A 16,940-nucleotide genomic window follows, 5' to 3' on the forward strand; every position below is an offset into this window, starting at 1 on the left:
TACTTACAGACAAAACTTTGTATGTGATTTTAAGGGATTTATGGAACACAGCATTCCAAGAACCCAGTCATAAACCCAAGTTAGTAAATGCATTAGAGCAAATTTTATTAATGTTTTAACTGTATGAGTCAGTTTTGATTCTTGCATTTTATGTTTACATAGAAGATAGTTGCACACTTCTCCCAGCACACTGAAGAACTTCTGCTAGCTTCATCTCCTATCACTAGGTGTAGCTGTGTCATGGATATGGATTTTATGCTTTCTCTGAATTTTTTCTGGCCCTTACTGAGAGTGCAGTGGTTGTCACTGTCTGACCTATAACAGGGCCATTCAGTGGGTCTAACACAGCTGAAATAGTCCATATGCTTAACTGCTTTTTCCTCAGGGATTTGTGGTAGTGGGATGGTATAGAGAAATAACAGATGCAAAATAATAATTTGCTTTTGCCTACCAAGTCAGTTCCTTCATGATTTCTCCCAAGGTGGAAAATCTGTCAGCTATTGAATATTTATATTCAATATTTCAATATCTTTGTAGGCTCTGAATGTTTTTAGCATTCCTCTCATTCAATCTTACATTTACTGCACATAGGCTAGTCTCTACAACACTTAGATATCCATTCAGTGTTGGCCTCCCTTCTAAAGCAGTTGAAGAAAAAAAAAAAAAAACTGACATCTCTCCCTATCTGATACTTTATACTAATTTACTGAGTGAATTGGGAAATTTTTTTTTTCTTGGTAGATTTTTTTTTCTTGGTAATGAACCTCATTTATAAGTCATTGGAGTGGAAAGTGGCAACTGAATGGGGAGTGACAACTAGTCATGCTTTCTTTGCTAGAATTTAAAATCCAGTGCATTATCAGTCTTATTTTGCTTAGCAGCAAATTGAAAATAAATGGGCAGAGTAATAACTTAGTTATTTCACCTCTTTATTAATGTTTACAGGAAAAAAGTAAAAGAAGATCTATTAAGTGCAAAACTTAATGACTTGAAGATGACACATAGTAAGTGACTTTCTTGTGTTTTCTATCTTATTTGTTTTTTAACTTCAATGCTTGTGTTAAAGTTCTAATAAGAATTATTAGTTATGTTTTGGTTTGGAAAATAGTCATGTCCAAAACTCTACTGAGCTCTGCCTCTTGTGATCAGTCCTATATAAACTGTTTTCCTGGAGTCACCTATGCTGTCTTCTCCCCTTTATGCTCAGCTTGGAGGGATGGAAGAGATGGCCTGTGAGTGTATGTGCACACACGTGCTGTTTGTGTTAGAAAAGGGAAGGAGAGAAGAGTTTTCTAATTATTTGGTGGTTAGCAGCCTGCATGTGGTCTTAACTGCACTCTGCACAAGTCCTTAGGGGGGTGAGGTAAAACAGTTTGTGGGCCAGAAACTAAGCAGTAGCTTCATGGTTACTAGGAGAAGTCTGTGGCAGTAGGAAGTTAAGTCACAGTTCCCAGGAGAAGTTGTGGTTTGGCCTCTAGCCACACTTTTAATTTGAAACTTTTGTTTGGAAATGAAGCACCTCTTATAGATTTATCTACATGAGCAGTTAAATATTCCTGTCTTTTGTTCTTGTCTGGTGTGTGGTTCTCTAATTCAGGAAAGCCTGCAACAGGGCCTGAGAAAAATGGCACCATTTTTGTGCTTTGTGACTCCTCCTCAGGGTTCAAGCCGTTTATTCTGTTCCAAAGAAAAATTTACTATGAGCTGTTTGTAAGCAAGGGGATGAACATTTATTTTCCAGGTTAGGTTACAATGAATTTCTATTTATAGATTCAAAGAATTAATGAATTCATTGGTCTTAAAAATAAATGATAATCAGCTTCATTTTTTATGTTATGAAGTTTGGGTGTTGTTACTTTTTCTGAGTGGAATTAACATGATCTTTCAGGTTTATAGGTCCCCACATTTACTGCCGTTGAATTTACTATTAACATGAAAGTAGTAGTATAAGGGCTTCTGTGGTTATATAGCATTTTTCTTTTGTTAAAAAGTTTAGGTGTCAAAACTTTGTTTTTCTGTCATTGCTATAGATTAGCATCCTTTTTTATGGATAACCTTTGCTCAGTAACTCTAAGATCTGATATGAAATTTAATGCTGAGGAAGATAAATGAGTTAGATTTTCTTTAGTAACTTGGCATGTTCTCCCTATATTAATCTTAATTTTAGGACTACTAAAAATTCCTTTAGTATATGTCTTCTGCATGGACTTCTTTTTAGGGAGAGAAAACTCTTCCTGCCAGAAGGTTAACACTGTCCAAGCCCTGTAACATAGTGTCTACTTAAGTGAAGATGCCTTAATTAATTTGTTTGGCTTAGAATAGTTAGAAATACTCATTATGCTTTATGAGTGGATACTACAGGAGTACTAACTAATACCTAGGTAGTTATGAGCAAATGTCTTTACAAACCTGGATTCATTGAGGGTACTTGATTTTCCTTTTAGTTTTTCCTATGATGTTGCTTTTTACTTGAAGGAGTTTAATATATGTGAAATGGCCAGTTTTATTTATTTCATTAAAATAGATTATGTACCTGATGACATAGTTAACATGTATTTAGTTATTTAATGAAAATTACTCAGATTTAAATTCTAAATCCGTATACAGCACGTACTCAGTATAAGATGTTTATTTATACTAGTAGAGCCAAAGGGAATTGGGATCAACTCTTCCCATTCAACAAACCATACTAAGCACAGTTCTAGACTCTTAGGAGTATAGTAGTATACAAAAGAGATAAAGTACTTGCTAATAGTGTATCTTCTGTGGACAATAAAAAGATAAATGTATAATATGACAGGTAGTGATAAGTGCTTTTAAAGAAGAACAGGGTAAAGTGATAAAGGGTGATGACATTGTGGATATGATATTTTATATAAGGGATCAGGGAAATCCTCTTGGATAAAATTGGATATTTTATCCTCTTGGATATTTAAATTAGCAACCTAAAAGAATTAAGGGATGGAAGCGATAAAGATATCCCAGGGAAGAGTGTTCTAGTTTGTGAGGCAATAGCAAATACAAAAGCCCTGAGCAAGAGCAACCTTGATATGTTCAAGGAATAGCACATTGATCAGTATAACTAAAATGATTGAGTTAGGTAGAGGAGGAAGAGTAGGACATTGGTAGGCAGGTCCTTTAGGGCCTGTGTGAAATGAGAGGAATTTTCTAGGGTAACGTGATCTGACATGTTATTAAAGGGTAAATTTCCTGTTATGGGGAGAATAGATCATAGGAGGTCTGAGAGACTAGTTAGGTGGCCATTTTCTAAGCTACGGATCACGGTAGATTGAGCCAAGAAGGTATTGGTGGAAATAGTGAGAAGTGGTTCAATTCTGAATATATTTCAGAGGTGAAATTAACAGAATTTGCTGATGGATTGAATGTTGCATATAAGGCTGATTCTAAGGTCTTGGCCTGATGAACTGTTAAAATGGTGTTGCTAATTACTGAAATGGTGAATGCTGATAGAATGTTTAGGAGTATTATCAAGAATTCTCACACTTAAGAAGCCTACACTACAACCACTAGAGGTGCTCTGAAGAAACATGGATATTTGCATGTCATATGTAAATAAGATCTATTTATTTTCAGATTACAGATGGTCCCCAATTTATGATGTTTAGACTTAGGATTTCTGACTTTCTGTTGGTGAGAAAGTGACACACATTCAGTAGAAAGTACACTTTGAATTTTGATCTTTTCTTGGGCCAGTGATACGTATACATAGTACATACAGTACTCTTGTGATGCTGGGCCATGCAATCATGAGAGTAAAAAGCTAATATACTTCTACTAATATAACCAATCTGTACCCATACAGCCTATCTGTTTTTCACTTTCAGTACAGTATTCAGTAAATTCTATCTATGAGATATTCAACACTATTATAAAATAGGTTTTGTATTAGATGATTTTGCCCAACTGTAGGCTAATGGCAGTGTTCTGAGTGTGTTTAAGGTAGGGTAGGCTAAGCTGTGATGTTTGGTAGCTCAGGTGTATTAAATGTAAGTATTTTCAACTTACAGTGTAGTGTGTTTGTTGAAACATAATCCCATCGTAAGTCCAGGAAGGTGTGTAATTAGAAAAAGTTTGATTCTGCATGTAAGGAAGTTTTACGATTTATTATGCCTGTATTACTAATTTTTATTTATGATTTGATTTAAAAACAAAAGAAAGCTATGCCTAGGTCTATATTAGTTCGCTAGAGCTGTTGTAACAAATTAACCACAAACTTGGTGGCCTAAAACAACAGAAATTTGTTTTCTCACCATTCTGGAGGTTAGAATTCTGAAGTCCAGATGTTGGCAGGCCCATGCTCCCTCTGAAGGTTCTAGGGAAGAATCCTTCCTTGCTTCTTCCTTTTTTTTTTTTATAATAAATTTATTTTTTATTGGTGTTCAATTTACCAACATACAGAATAACACCCAGTGCTCATCCCGTCAAGTGCCCCCCTCAGTGCCCGTCACCCATTTACCCCCACCCCCGCCCTCCTCCCCTTCCACCACCCCTAGTTCGTTTCCCAGACTTAGGAGTCTTTATGCTCTGTCTCCCTTTCTGATATTTCCCACACATTTCCTCTCCCTTCCCTTATATTCCCTTTCACTACTATTTATATTCCCCAAATGAATGAGAACACATAATGTTTGTCCTCCGATTGACTTACTTCACTCAGCATAATACCCTCCAGCTCCAGTTCCATCCGCGTTGAAGCAAATGGTGGGTATTTGTCGTTTCTAATGGCTGAGTAATATTCCATTGTATACATAAACCACATCTTCTTTATCCATTCATCTTTTGGTAGACACCGAGGCTCCTTCCACAGTTTGGCTATTGTGGACATTGCTGCTATAAACATCGGGGTGCAGGTGTCCCGGCGTTTCATTGCATCTGTATCTTTGGGGTAAATCCCCAACAGTTCCTTGCTTCTTCCTAACTTCTGGTGGCTCCTGGCAATCTTTGGCATTCTTTGGCTTGTAGCTGCATCTTTGGCATCTCCATCTCCACATGTCCTTTCATTGTCTCCCTATATATCCTTCTCTTTGTCTCTCTATATAATTTTCTGTGTCTGATAAGGACACTCTCATTGTATTTAGTTAGCGTCCACCCTAATCCAGTATGATCTTCTATCAATCTTACCTTAATTGCATCTACCAAGACCCTATTTCTAAATGGCAGTATTCTGAGGTTTCCAGGTAGACATGAATTGGGGGAGAAGGGTTCTTTTCATTACAAGGTAACTAAAGAGCTGTTTTAGGATTTATAAAATAAAATTTGTAAATGATACGAAAACACTGTAACCCAGCCCTGGTGCCTGGATTTCTTCAAATACTATTTCCCAATAAAAGTACCAGGGCACCTTGAAGTAAACAACTGATTCTGGGTTTGAGGTAGTAAATAAGATGTTCCTAGAACATTTTTCTAAAATCAAGGAAGTTTTTTAGGCTATTGGCATCATAACATAAAGTCTTAGGGATCAATTTGATTGGGCTCCCTCTAGCCAAAAAATGGGACAATATGAGCACCAAAAAGAGTAATTGCTAGAGTTATTGAAACCTGTCACATAGGTGTGTGGGTTGTTTGTTTGTTTTTTTTTTCTTTTTTCTTCTATAAGATTTTAAGTTTCTTGTGGGTATTTTCTGAATAGCATTTTCAAGGATATCATGCAAAGTGGTAGTGGCTATTAAGTACTTACTCTTTGATTGTCCTTGGCTGCAACTACTTATGATAATAAAAGATAATTGACCTATAGAGTAACAAATAGAAAACCAAGACTCAGGAAGCTTAAGTAATAAAAACATGCATGAGAACATACTACCAATTTCAGGTAAGTAGTTTCCTTTAATGAAGGAAGGAGACAGATTAATGTTAAATAAAAATGGCTAAATGTTAACATTAGTCAAATCTGTTCTGTAGGTATCCTGTTTTTGTATGTTGTAGAATGTTCAGAGACGTTCATAATTGTAAACTTTAAGGCAGTTTTAAAAGGCTCCGTGTCTTGACCAAGACCACATAGCTAACATTCGGAGCAGCCAGGATTTGACCAGTTTTCTGACTCTGGATCTGGGGTCTCTTCCCACTACAGGTAATATGAAAGCATGATATTAGTAATTTTAGCCATCTTAAACCTTTCATCTTTATAACTCAAATTATTATCTTATTTTGATAGCTCTTGTTTGGATGTACTTTTGAGCTAAAAAAATAATTAGTATAGAATTAACTATCATTTTGATAGCATCATGTCTGTTCCCTACTTACAGATCAATTATCTAATTATTTTGCCTTGCCTTTCAGAAATGTAATAAGTCTCTTTTTTTTTTTTTTTTTTTTTTTTTCAGAGTAAAGTTCATAAATCACAGTTATAGGAATAGGACCTTTAAGAGTTTTTACTTTTCATGTTCCTCCCTTTTACAATGCTAGTGGGAACACAAGCTGGTACAGCCACTCTGGAAAACAGTATGGTGGTTCCTCAGAAAGTTAAAAATAGAGCTACCCTGTAATCCAGCAATTGGCACTACTAGGTATTTACCCCAAAGATACAAAGGTAGGGCTTGGAAGGGGCACCTAAGTCCCAATGTTTATAGCAGCAATGTCCACGAAAGCCAAACTATGGAAAGAGCCCGGAGTCCCTCAGCAGATGTGTTATATATATATATATATTTATTTATAAAATGGAATATTACCCAGCCACCAAAAACAAATGAAATCTTGCCATTTGCAATGATATGGATGGAACTAGAAGGTGTTATGCTAAGCAAAATAAATCAGAGGAAGACTGTTATCATGATTTCACTCGTGAAATTTAAGAAACAAAACAGAGGGAGCATAGGGGAAGGAAAAATAAAGACGAAATCAGAGAGGAAAACAAAACCATATAAGAGACTCTTAATAATCATAGGAAACAAACTGAGGGTCCTTGGAGGGGAAGGGTGGGGGGGATGAAGCAATTGAGTGACAGGCATTAAGGAAGGCACATGATGTAATGAGCACTGGGTGTTATATATAATTGATGAACCATTGAACTCTACCTCTGAAACTTAATATAATACACTATATGTTAATTGAATTAAAATCTGAAAAAAGGCAAGTCACTCAGCAGCCCCTTCCTTCATTTCAGTGTGAAGTGGTGGCAGGGAGAGTTGCTAGCATCTAATGGTGCTCATGGTCTGACCTCTGCCCTTTGGTGGGAACATTTCTTCTGATGTTTGTTTTCATTGGTTCTACTACATTAAACTGTTTCTCCTTTTAAAAAAAATTCATGTTTCTTATATTTCTTCAATACTATTTATTAACAAATTGCCTCTTTAGAAGACACGAAGAGAACCTATAAATGTCACTTGTAATTGTCTCAAAGTTTGAGGGCAGTAATGTCTCAAAGTTATACCAGAGAAAAGCAACCTTAGGTGCTTAAATGTAGGCATTTGATGACTGAGCAAAGAATTAAGAGATTAAGATGAAGGTAGAGTTAGCAGCAAGTTATGCATATTAAATACATCTTTATTTACCTAGTTACACTGAATAAGAGCCATTGTGTCCTAAGGGTAATTTAAATTTCTTTTTATAAAAGAACTTCTTGAGAAAACCTTGTCTTTCCCCTAGGACTGCTTGAGTAGATTTTGGAAGCAACTCGTTTAGCTTCTTTCATTTCTTTCTTTTTTTTTTAAGATTTTATTTATTTATTCATGAGATATACAGAGAGAGACACAGGCAGAGACACAGGCAGAGGGAGAAACAGGCTCCATGCAGGAAGCCCGATGTGGGACTCGATCCCGGGTCTCCAGGATCACACCCTGGGCTGAAGGCAGCGCTAAACCGCTGAGCCACCCAGGCTGCCCAGCTTCTTTCATTTCTTAACATTTTTTGAAGTAGGGAGGGGCTGTTATTTGAACATTCATGTGTGACTTTATGCCTGAAGTTATTTATATGTTATACACTACTCAAACTAATGAATAAAGTATATGAAATTGTGAAATTCATTCATCTGGATTAGAAATTATTGGCATAATGTTAGTTAAAATTGTAAAATTGTAATAGGCAATTTTATTGGACGTAGGGCCACTTGGGTTCTGTACTGGTTTTTCCATTAAATTGTCTGTGACTGAAGTAAAATTATGTAAATTGTTTAGTTTCTTCATTTGATGATGATACTGGTGCCTTACTGAAGATACTGGCAAAGGTTAGATTGCATACCTTTGGCAAATTTGTTAAGGAGATGTCACTTTCATTCTTTATGTATGCTAGACAACTGAGTTGTCTTACTTTTTTTATTTTGAAGTCCTTTACTTTGTACTTAGAATGAACATTAATCTTTGGTTTGGGCTAATAGTTTATAAATGATATAGTTTATAAAAAGTATCCCCTTTTCAGGCATTTCTTAATGGAGTACTGTAAGTACATGCTAGGTCCATTTAATTATGGGTTTATTAACTTTGGAATCAAACAGGCTGTAGTTGGGTACCTGCCAAGTACTGGGCTGTAAGCTAAGAGCCTTTTTCGTAATAGTTTGTGTTGTAGAAAAGATGTTTTAATGAAACATCTTTCAGGATGAGTATTTCATGAAGCATGTTTTAGGATGTGCTGAACTCCAGTAAGACAAGCTTTCAGCTAAGCATAGCAGATTGATAAGCATAGCACCTGTTTAATTCCCTACTCCTTCCCAGGACCCTACTAAAATGACAACAAAAGAATGAAAGAAAAATGTAAAGCCACAAGACCAGAGAACTAGGGAGAAGAGACAGCAGATAAGAGATGTCCACAAAACTTGAAAGTGATTGTGTGAAGTGAATGGTAAATTGTCTTAACAGATAGGGCGTCTGGCCGGCTCAGTTGATATAGCATGTGATTCTTGATCTTGGGGGCATGAGTTCAAGCCCTATGTTGAAGGTACAGTTTTTTTTTTTTTTAATTGTCTTAGCAGAAAGCTGAACCTTTCATGGGGAAAGTGGAGCTAAGAAGAAATCAGTTAACATACCATAGAATCTTAGTCTGTCTTGGGTCTGAAGTCCTCCATTATCTTTGAAGGCAGGGATATGGGTGGTGCCAAAACCCAGAATTGGTTAAAATGTTTTAAAGAACTTTATCCTGGGGCACCTGGATGACTCAGTGGTTGAGCATCTGCCTTTTGGCTTAGGATGTCATCCTGGGGTCCTGGGATGGAGTTCTGCATCAGGCTCCCCTCTTGGGAGCCTGCTTCTCCATCTGTCTATGTTATGTCTCTGCCTCTGTCTGTGTCTCTCATGAGTAAATAAATAAAATCTTAAAAAAAAAAAAAAAAAAAAAGATCTTTATCCTGCAGAGTCTTGGCTGAACAGGGTAGGGGAAGGAGTCTACCCAGGCTGACTGGAGGCTAACTCTCTAGAGTGAGTGGTTAAACCAGATTAAACTCTGGCACAAATGAGTATAGATGAAACAACAGAGTAAAGAGAGGGAAATTAAGTCAAATAATTAAGGCCTCTAGTTCTCTACCTATAGCACTGGCAGTCTTGTTTATTCCCAGAGTGGGAAATAGGAGGCATCTTCTGGGATACTATCTTGCCTAAGAGAAAAGACTTAAGTTACTGATGTTTGGGAGTCTCCAAATGAAATAGCCAGATCTCTGCTTGATCACCCTGCATTAAAACCTGTTAGTTGAAATGCTCTGACCACCCATTCTCACCATTTTTCAATCAGTATTTTAGTGTCTTACAAATCAAGGATCACCAGATATTTGAGGGAAACCTCCAATATAATAGAGGTCAAAACAGAGACAAAAGGAACCTGAAAGAATAAACCAAGTTCTGGGAAACACAAAACAACTTAAAAGTTAGTATTCTCACAGATAAAAGAAAGGATAGCTCATCATTGAAACAAGAAAGACTAAAAAAGGAAAACTTTTGGAAATCAAAAATGTTATAGTAGAAATTTTAAAAATTCAACAGGCATAGAGGATAAGCTGAAAAATCCGAGAAAGTGAGATGAAAAGTTAATGAGACAATAAACTATTAGTCTGTGAGATTCAGTACCAAATAATAGAATTTTAGAAAGAAGAAAGTCAAAAGGCAGAAACTTATCAAGAAAAGGTACTACAAAGGAAATTTTCCCAGAATAGCAGAGAGGAAAGAACTCATATGCTTCATAAAATTCTAGAACTCTGCAGATAACAAGATCCTAAGAGGTTCCAGAGAGAGAAAACAGACCCATGTATAAAAGAATGTTATCAACAATGGATGCAGCACTGGAGCGATGCCTTGAAAATTCTGGGGAAAATAATTACTAACGTAGGACGTTGTAAACCCTGTTAAACTGTCAGCCAAGTATTAGGGTAGAATAAAGACATTGTCAAACACGTAAGAGCTCAAAAATCAATTATCACACACCCTTTCTCAGTATTCAGCTGGAGGATGTGCATGCTTCACTAAATGAGAAAGTAAATGAAGGAACAATGTGAGATTCAGAAAATGAGTTCTGACCTAGAGAAAAGATAAATGGGATTACTGGGATAATAATGATAGAGGATAGTTGAGAATGACTGCTAAACAGCTTTTAGAGAGTTACCAGTTCAGACTGGAGCAGGACAAAGAAATAGCATTTCCGAGAGAGTAGGAAATAGATTTTGTGGGTGAGTTGATGTGTTTGAGTGTATTAATAGGAGATTTATACTTTTGTTGTAGAGTTAGCTAATATAGAGAAAAAGGAAAAGAGAAAACAGTAGTTAATTAACCCTAGAAAAAGCAAACAGTGTACAAGAAAAATAATCATAAGTTAGTACATGGTTGTGAATAATGTTTATATAGTTATATTAATGTAATATTGCTTATCAAATGTTGATATATCAAAAAGAACATTCAGTGGAAGCAGCTAAGGGAGTGGGTAGGGCAGTAGTGTTTAAAGTCTTATCTTCTGTAGTTAAAAAAAAAAAATCACTAGAAAATGTCTGAAACCAAAAAATCAAGGTGGAGTAGCATAGACCTATTATTTAGAAGTAAAGAGGCAAATATTTAGAAGAAATAGGTAAGAGATTTGATGAGTGCTTACAGGGAGTGGGAAATTTCTGTAGTTTTTCTCTATAAATCTAGAAGTCCTGTTTACATTCATTCCTTTAATAAAAAATGAAATGTAAAAAAAAAAAAAAAAAAGAAAGGTAAAGGCCTATCATTGCTGTCCAGAGGCAGATAGATTATTAGTAGGGTGGATTTGTGAAATTGTCTCTTGGAGACCACAGTTCAGACAAATCCACCAGTATTGAATATTTTTGAGATTGTTATTGGAGCTGCTCAGTAATTACCTGAGAAATACCCAGATAGGTGAAATACCTTTTGAATTTTCACATGTAGCATTGGCCATAAAACAGTTCTTCACATAGAGCGCATCATTCTTTTTAATATGTCTTCCTGAGATGGGTTTCCAGGGGGAGTGCTATATAAGCTTTACATACTCAGTAAGTATTAAGTGAATGAAACTTGAGTGAAAACAACTCAGTACCCTTAGGGTATAAAAGACTCCGTATAGCTACAACACAGCAATTCTGTTTAGCTGAAGGAGATAGTTACTTCTAGAATGTGGTTGAGTGCCTATGATTTTTTATTCCTGACTTCTTTACACTCAGTTTTTAAAAATCAGTATCAGGGCACGTGGGTGGCTCAGTCGGTTAAGTGTCTGACTTTGGTTCAGGCCATGATCTCGGGGTCCTGGAATTGAGGCCTCTGTCAGGCTTCTCACTCAGTGGGAAGTCTGCTTTCCCTCTCTATTTGCCCCTCCCCCTGCTTGCCCCCCCTCAAATAAAATCTTCTTATAACAAAAGTATCTTTTAAATAAACATTGAAGAGCAAGAAATTAAATTCCTGGAACTCAGCCAGTACTCCTTTCCCCAATGTTGAAATTACATTTGTTAGAACAGTTCTGGGTGGGACATGTGTGAAGGATGGATAATAGCAGGAAACCAAACAGCTGTTGTATGGTAACGTGAAAGGAAATTAGTATGTTATTAAGTAGAAAGTAGCCTATTACCAACTGGACTAACAGAAGAAACTCCAAATACATATGGTCTTATAGGTAGCAGGAAACAGGCCTCCTCATTAGTGTGATTTATTTTTAACAAAGTCACGAGGCCCTTTGTGAGGCAAGCAAGGCAGAAGGTTGAAAGATCTGTTGTCACTTGCACTGTGTACTTTCTAGGGTTCTGAGGTGAGAGCAGTGACAACAGTACCAACAGTGGTTTATTGCGGACAACAAATGCATTGAGATTACTAATAACATAGGCTTTGTGGTAAAGAAAAACTAGAGCAGTAATTTGTAAAGGTGTTAACACAATTTTAGTGGTTAGCAGAAAGTATCCTTTATCTGGAAGTGTGTATCCATAGAAATAAATTTCCTGATATGACAAGTAAGACCACAAAAAACACAATCATAAGCAGTGCAGCCAAAAACATTGCTATAACAGAAAGCTATTTTAATCAACACTTCTGCTCTTCCTAATTTTAAAGTTTGAGAAGGAAGGAAGGTACTTGACATTGCTGCCAGTAGCTAAATGGTAATTTATGGTTGACAAGGGCTGATGGCCTCAGTTCCTCTGGTCAGCTGCTACTTGAGGTGAATTAGCAATGCCTGTTTTTAGGTTATAGCAGAAAAAGACCTATTCATTGCATTACTGGTATTAAATAATTTGATATCGGGGCACTTGGGTGGCTCAGCAGTTGAGCATCTGCCTTCAGCTCAGGGTGTGATCCCGGGGTCCTGGGATCAAATCCTGCATCGGGCTCCCCGCAGGGAGACTGCCTCTCTCTGTGTGTCTCTCATGAATAAGTAAATAAAATCTTTAAAAAATAATAGTAATTTGATATCTTGCATATATTTCTTGTAACATGGTGGTTTAAGGTTTGCATAGGCTACCAGAAAATGTTGACTAGAATTTGATTATTCGGGATCCCTGGGTGGCGCAGCGGTTTGGCGCCTGCCTTTGGCCCAGGGCGCGATCCTGGAGACCCAGGATCGAATCCCACATCGGGCTCCCGGTGCATGGAGCCTGCTTCTCCCTCTGCCTGTGTCTCTGCCTCTCTCTCTCTCTCTGTAACTATCATAAATAAAAAAAAAAAAAAAAAAAAAGAATTTGATTATTCATGCTCTGAGCACAGCACTTTACCAGTGCTTCATACCAGTTTTCTGTGTTGTGGCTTTTTAAATTTTCTTTGTATTTCCAGCTTAACAAGATAAAAAAGGCATTTGGAAAAATTATACAAATACAAGTATTATTTTAAACACAGCTTTTCTGCATATTTAACTTTCAGTATCAGTACTGGTTTACAAACTTTTTTAATTTTTAATTTTAATTTTAATTTTAATTAATTTTTTTGGAGAGTGACAGAGAGTGAGTGAGTAGGGGTAGGGAGGGGGAGGATCAGAAGGAGAGAGACTCTGAAGCAGGCCCCCATGTCCAGCATGGAGCCCAACAAGGGGTTCTATTCAACTACCCTTAGATCATGACCTGAGCCAAAATCAGGAGTCAGATACTTAACGGACTGAACCACCCAGGCATCCCTTTTTGGTTTTTTGCATGCATGCATTTATTCATTCATTCATTCATTCATTATTTATATTTATTTATATTTATTTATTTATTTGTTTGTTTGTTTGTTTATGAGGGGATCCACTGGTGGGGTATAACCTTTTAAAATAAAAATGGGCACCTGGGTGGCTCAGTCTGTAAGCATTCAACTCTTAGTTTCGGCTTAGGTCATGATCTCAGGATCGTGAGATTGAGCCCAGTTGTAGGGCTCAGTGAGAATTGGCCCTCTCTCTTCCTGTGCCCCTCCCCCTGCACACACTCTCTTTCTCTAAAATAAATAAAATCTTCTTAAAAAAATAAAAAATATTTTAAGACAAGGTAATTGAGTCTTTTTGTGTCTTTATACAGGAAACTCTTCACACAGTGAAATGGAAGGAAAGAAAAATGGAACATTAAAGATAAATAAGGTTTGTTCAAATACAGAAAAGTCTTCTAGATAATAACACTCTATGGTTGTTTAGTACATAACTCCATAACTCATATTTCAAAATATTTAAGTATAACTATTACTTGTCATGGAGGTCTGTTTGCTGTTTCACTAACTTCTTTTTACTTTTCTAGCCTCAAAGAGCAAATCAGTGTACCAGTCAGTGCTTCAGAAATTTTTTCTCCAATATGTTTTCTTCTAGTAATCACACTGGAGAATCTTCTTTTACCTGTAGAACTTACTGGTTAGTATTTTCTACTTTTAATTTTCTACTTTTAATTTATGTCTTTGTACTTGGTGGTTTAATTATTATAATTAACTTTTGGTAAAAATTTAAATTGTCTCAAACATAAAAGCCTACCTTGTTTTTTATTTTTGTTTTAGAAAATAAACTAGTTCTAGTAAAGAGAAACCCTGTTATTTTGTGACACTCTGTAGTGTGTAGTAACTACCTCTGATCTAGTGGGTTTTGTTTCATTAATAAATTGTTCTACACAGGTTTTTTATGTGCTGGAGGGGTAGGCTACTTGTTAAATTGTAATCCAGCCAAAACTTTTAGAGTAGACCCAGTCATCTTTGAATCTATAGTGAGTGACTGGTGTGTGGATACTAAGTAAATATTTGTGGAGTTTGAAGATTAAGTTGGGATTTTAAAGTCACCTAGCTTTAAACAAGCAAGACAGGTTAAGATTGTGTGATTTAATTTTAAAGCTTGGCTCAAGTTACCAAAGACAACAATTACGTCTTAGTAGCCTTTTGAAAAGCTGAACTATACCCATTTTTGGTTACAGTAACTATAGCTTCCTTTATTTTTTCCTTTTGTCTTACACTTAGTTTCAGAGGGGAAACTTGAAGGTACAGTTTCCGCTGGGACTGCTTGCTGCAGCTTTGATTCATGAGATGGAAAATGGTGTTGCTTTTTTTTCTCTCAGTAATAAGGATATTATTCTGAACTGACTTTTAAAAAATTTTGTCACTTAAGATATAAATTCAAGCATTATTTTAATGAATCATATAAATACGATTTTGATTTGTAATAAAAAACTTTACATTAGGAATGAGTTTATATCAAAAGTATTTAGAAAAAGGTTCATAGTCTTTTAAATGTGATTTACAGTGCTAGGTACAAAAATTTCTGCTATGATAATAACCTACTTGTTCGGCTGAAAAGTTCTTCGAGTTCTGTCTGATAAGGCCTAAATCTGTCTTTTAGTACAGAACTTGGTGAGGTCAGCGAAATGAGTGCCTTGATTAGGCAGAAGAGACAGGAATTGGAACTGTCCTGGTTTCCTCATATGTCACCTGGAGCTGGGAGGTAAAAACGACATTTCTTTTAAAGATGTTATCTATTTATTCATGAGAGACTGAGAGAGAGAGAGCGGCTGAGATGCAGACTCCTCCCACAGGGAGCCCCATGTGGGACTCGATCCCAGGACCCTGGGATCACCCCCTGGGCTGAAGGCAGACGCCCAACCTCTGAGCCACCCAGGTGGCCCCCCCCAATTTTTTTCTTTTCTTAAGATTTTATTTATTTATTCATGATAGTCACAGAGAGAGAGAGAGAGGCAGAGGGAGAAGCAGGCTCCATGCAGGGAGCCCAACGCGGGATTCGATCCTGGGTCTCCAGGATCGCGCCCTGGGCCAAAGGCAGGCGCCAAACCGCTGCGCCACCCAGGGATTCCCCCCCCCCCCCCAAATTTTTTTGTACCAAAGTGTTTACAGGCTAACATGAGCAGAAGATGTCATTAATACCAGAGGTATTTTAATCAATAGTTACATTTTTAAGAAAGTTTTGTGTAAATTAAATTTGGTGTTTCAGTGCCTAAAGAAGATTGCTGTTTAAAGAATCCCTTGAAAAGTACCTTTATGTGTTTAGTAAATGTAGATATACGGGTATTTTAAAAGGGAGAGCACCCAAATGACAAGATTCATTATTAGTAATACCATTCAGCTCTGTTATACTTCTACTGTTTCACCCATTCGAATCTTACCTGTGTGCTGTTAGCTGACGCGCTACTTTTGTCATGACATTTCCCCTCCCCAAAAGATCTCAGTGACTATTTGACCAAGTCTTTGTACTCTAACCCTGGCATTCATGACTTTTTATTTTTTTATTTTTTATTTTTTTATTTTTTTAAATTTTTATTTATTTATGATAGTCACAGAGAGAGAGAGAGAGGCAGAGACACAGGCAGAGGGAGAAGCAGGCTCCATGCACCGGGAGCCTGATGTGGGATTCGATCCCGGGTCTCCAGGATCGCGCCCTGGGCCAAAGGCAGGCGCCAAACCGCTGCGCCACCCAGGGATCCCTCATGACTTTTTATAATGTAGTCCTTTCTTTCTTAGTTTAAGTTCTAAAACTACTGTCACATTGCTAGAAGTGTATTATATATATACTTAAATCAAGTTCCTACATAAAGATTAAGGTCCTTGCCACTGTCATCCCTGTAACATTTTAATTTTATCTTATATAACATTGTAATATAGTTCTGCCTAGGGCCTTCACCCTGTAGGAATGAGAGTGGAACATAAATAGAAGTGAAATTAGGAAGTCCAGATACGTATAATATGAAATCTTAGAGTTCTCTGTTTTTGTGTATGTATAAGCTGCACATTGTTTTTGAAGTTTTTCTCTTCCTACTCCGAAACCTCACCTTATATGGGATAAAGTAGTTTTTTTTAGGAGATCTCAATTAAACAAATACAAATCAGAAAGAAAGAAGCTGAGAGTGGATTGGGTTTGAATGCAGAAACTTAACAGGGACACTGGGAGTTTTGAAGAGCCATTGTTTTTAGATTGAGGAACTTTACAATGTAACAGGAAAAGAAATCATGTTTTTTTTTTTAATGTATTTGATGTTTTTGCTTTGGATAAGTGCTTATAAAACAAATTAAGGAAAAACATGATAATCGTGTGTGAATAATACGCTTCAAATTCAAGTGATGTTCTGTTTCCAAGTTTTAAGTTATTTT

General features: G+C 36.6%; 1 protein-coding gene across 9 annotated transcripts in view; it reads left to right on the top strand.

Annotated features, from left to right (window-relative positions):
• SCAF11 (SR-related CTD associated factor 11) overlaps positions 1–16,940 on the top strand; it is a 74,109-nt gene that overhangs the window by 45,395 nt on the left and 11,774 nt on the right. For 7 of the 9 annotated variants that reach the window (XM_077870354.1, XM_077870351.1, XM_077870352.1 and 4 more), the window contains 4 exons: positions 946–1,004; positions 13,889–13,947; positions 14,102–14,211; positions 15,181–15,282. In XM_077870354.1, coding sequence (XP_077726480.1) covers positions 946–1,004; positions 13,889–13,947; positions 14,102–14,211; positions 15,181–15,282 — 330 coding nt within the window. Of the gene's footprint in view, positions 1–945; positions 1,005–10,306; positions 10,326–13,888; positions 13,948–14,101; positions 14,212–15,180; positions 15,283–16,940 lie in introns of those variants that run through there. The other 2 variants (XM_077870358.1, XM_077870359.1) reach the window with 2 other exon arrangements.

The sequence above is a fragment of the Canis aureus genome, chromosome 25, assembly GCF_053574225.1.
Source record: "Canis aureus isolate CA01 chromosome 25, VMU_Caureus_v.1.0, whole genome shotgun sequence".
Lineage (NCBI taxonomy): Eukaryota > Metazoa > Chordata > Mammalia > Carnivora > Canidae > Canis > Canis aureus.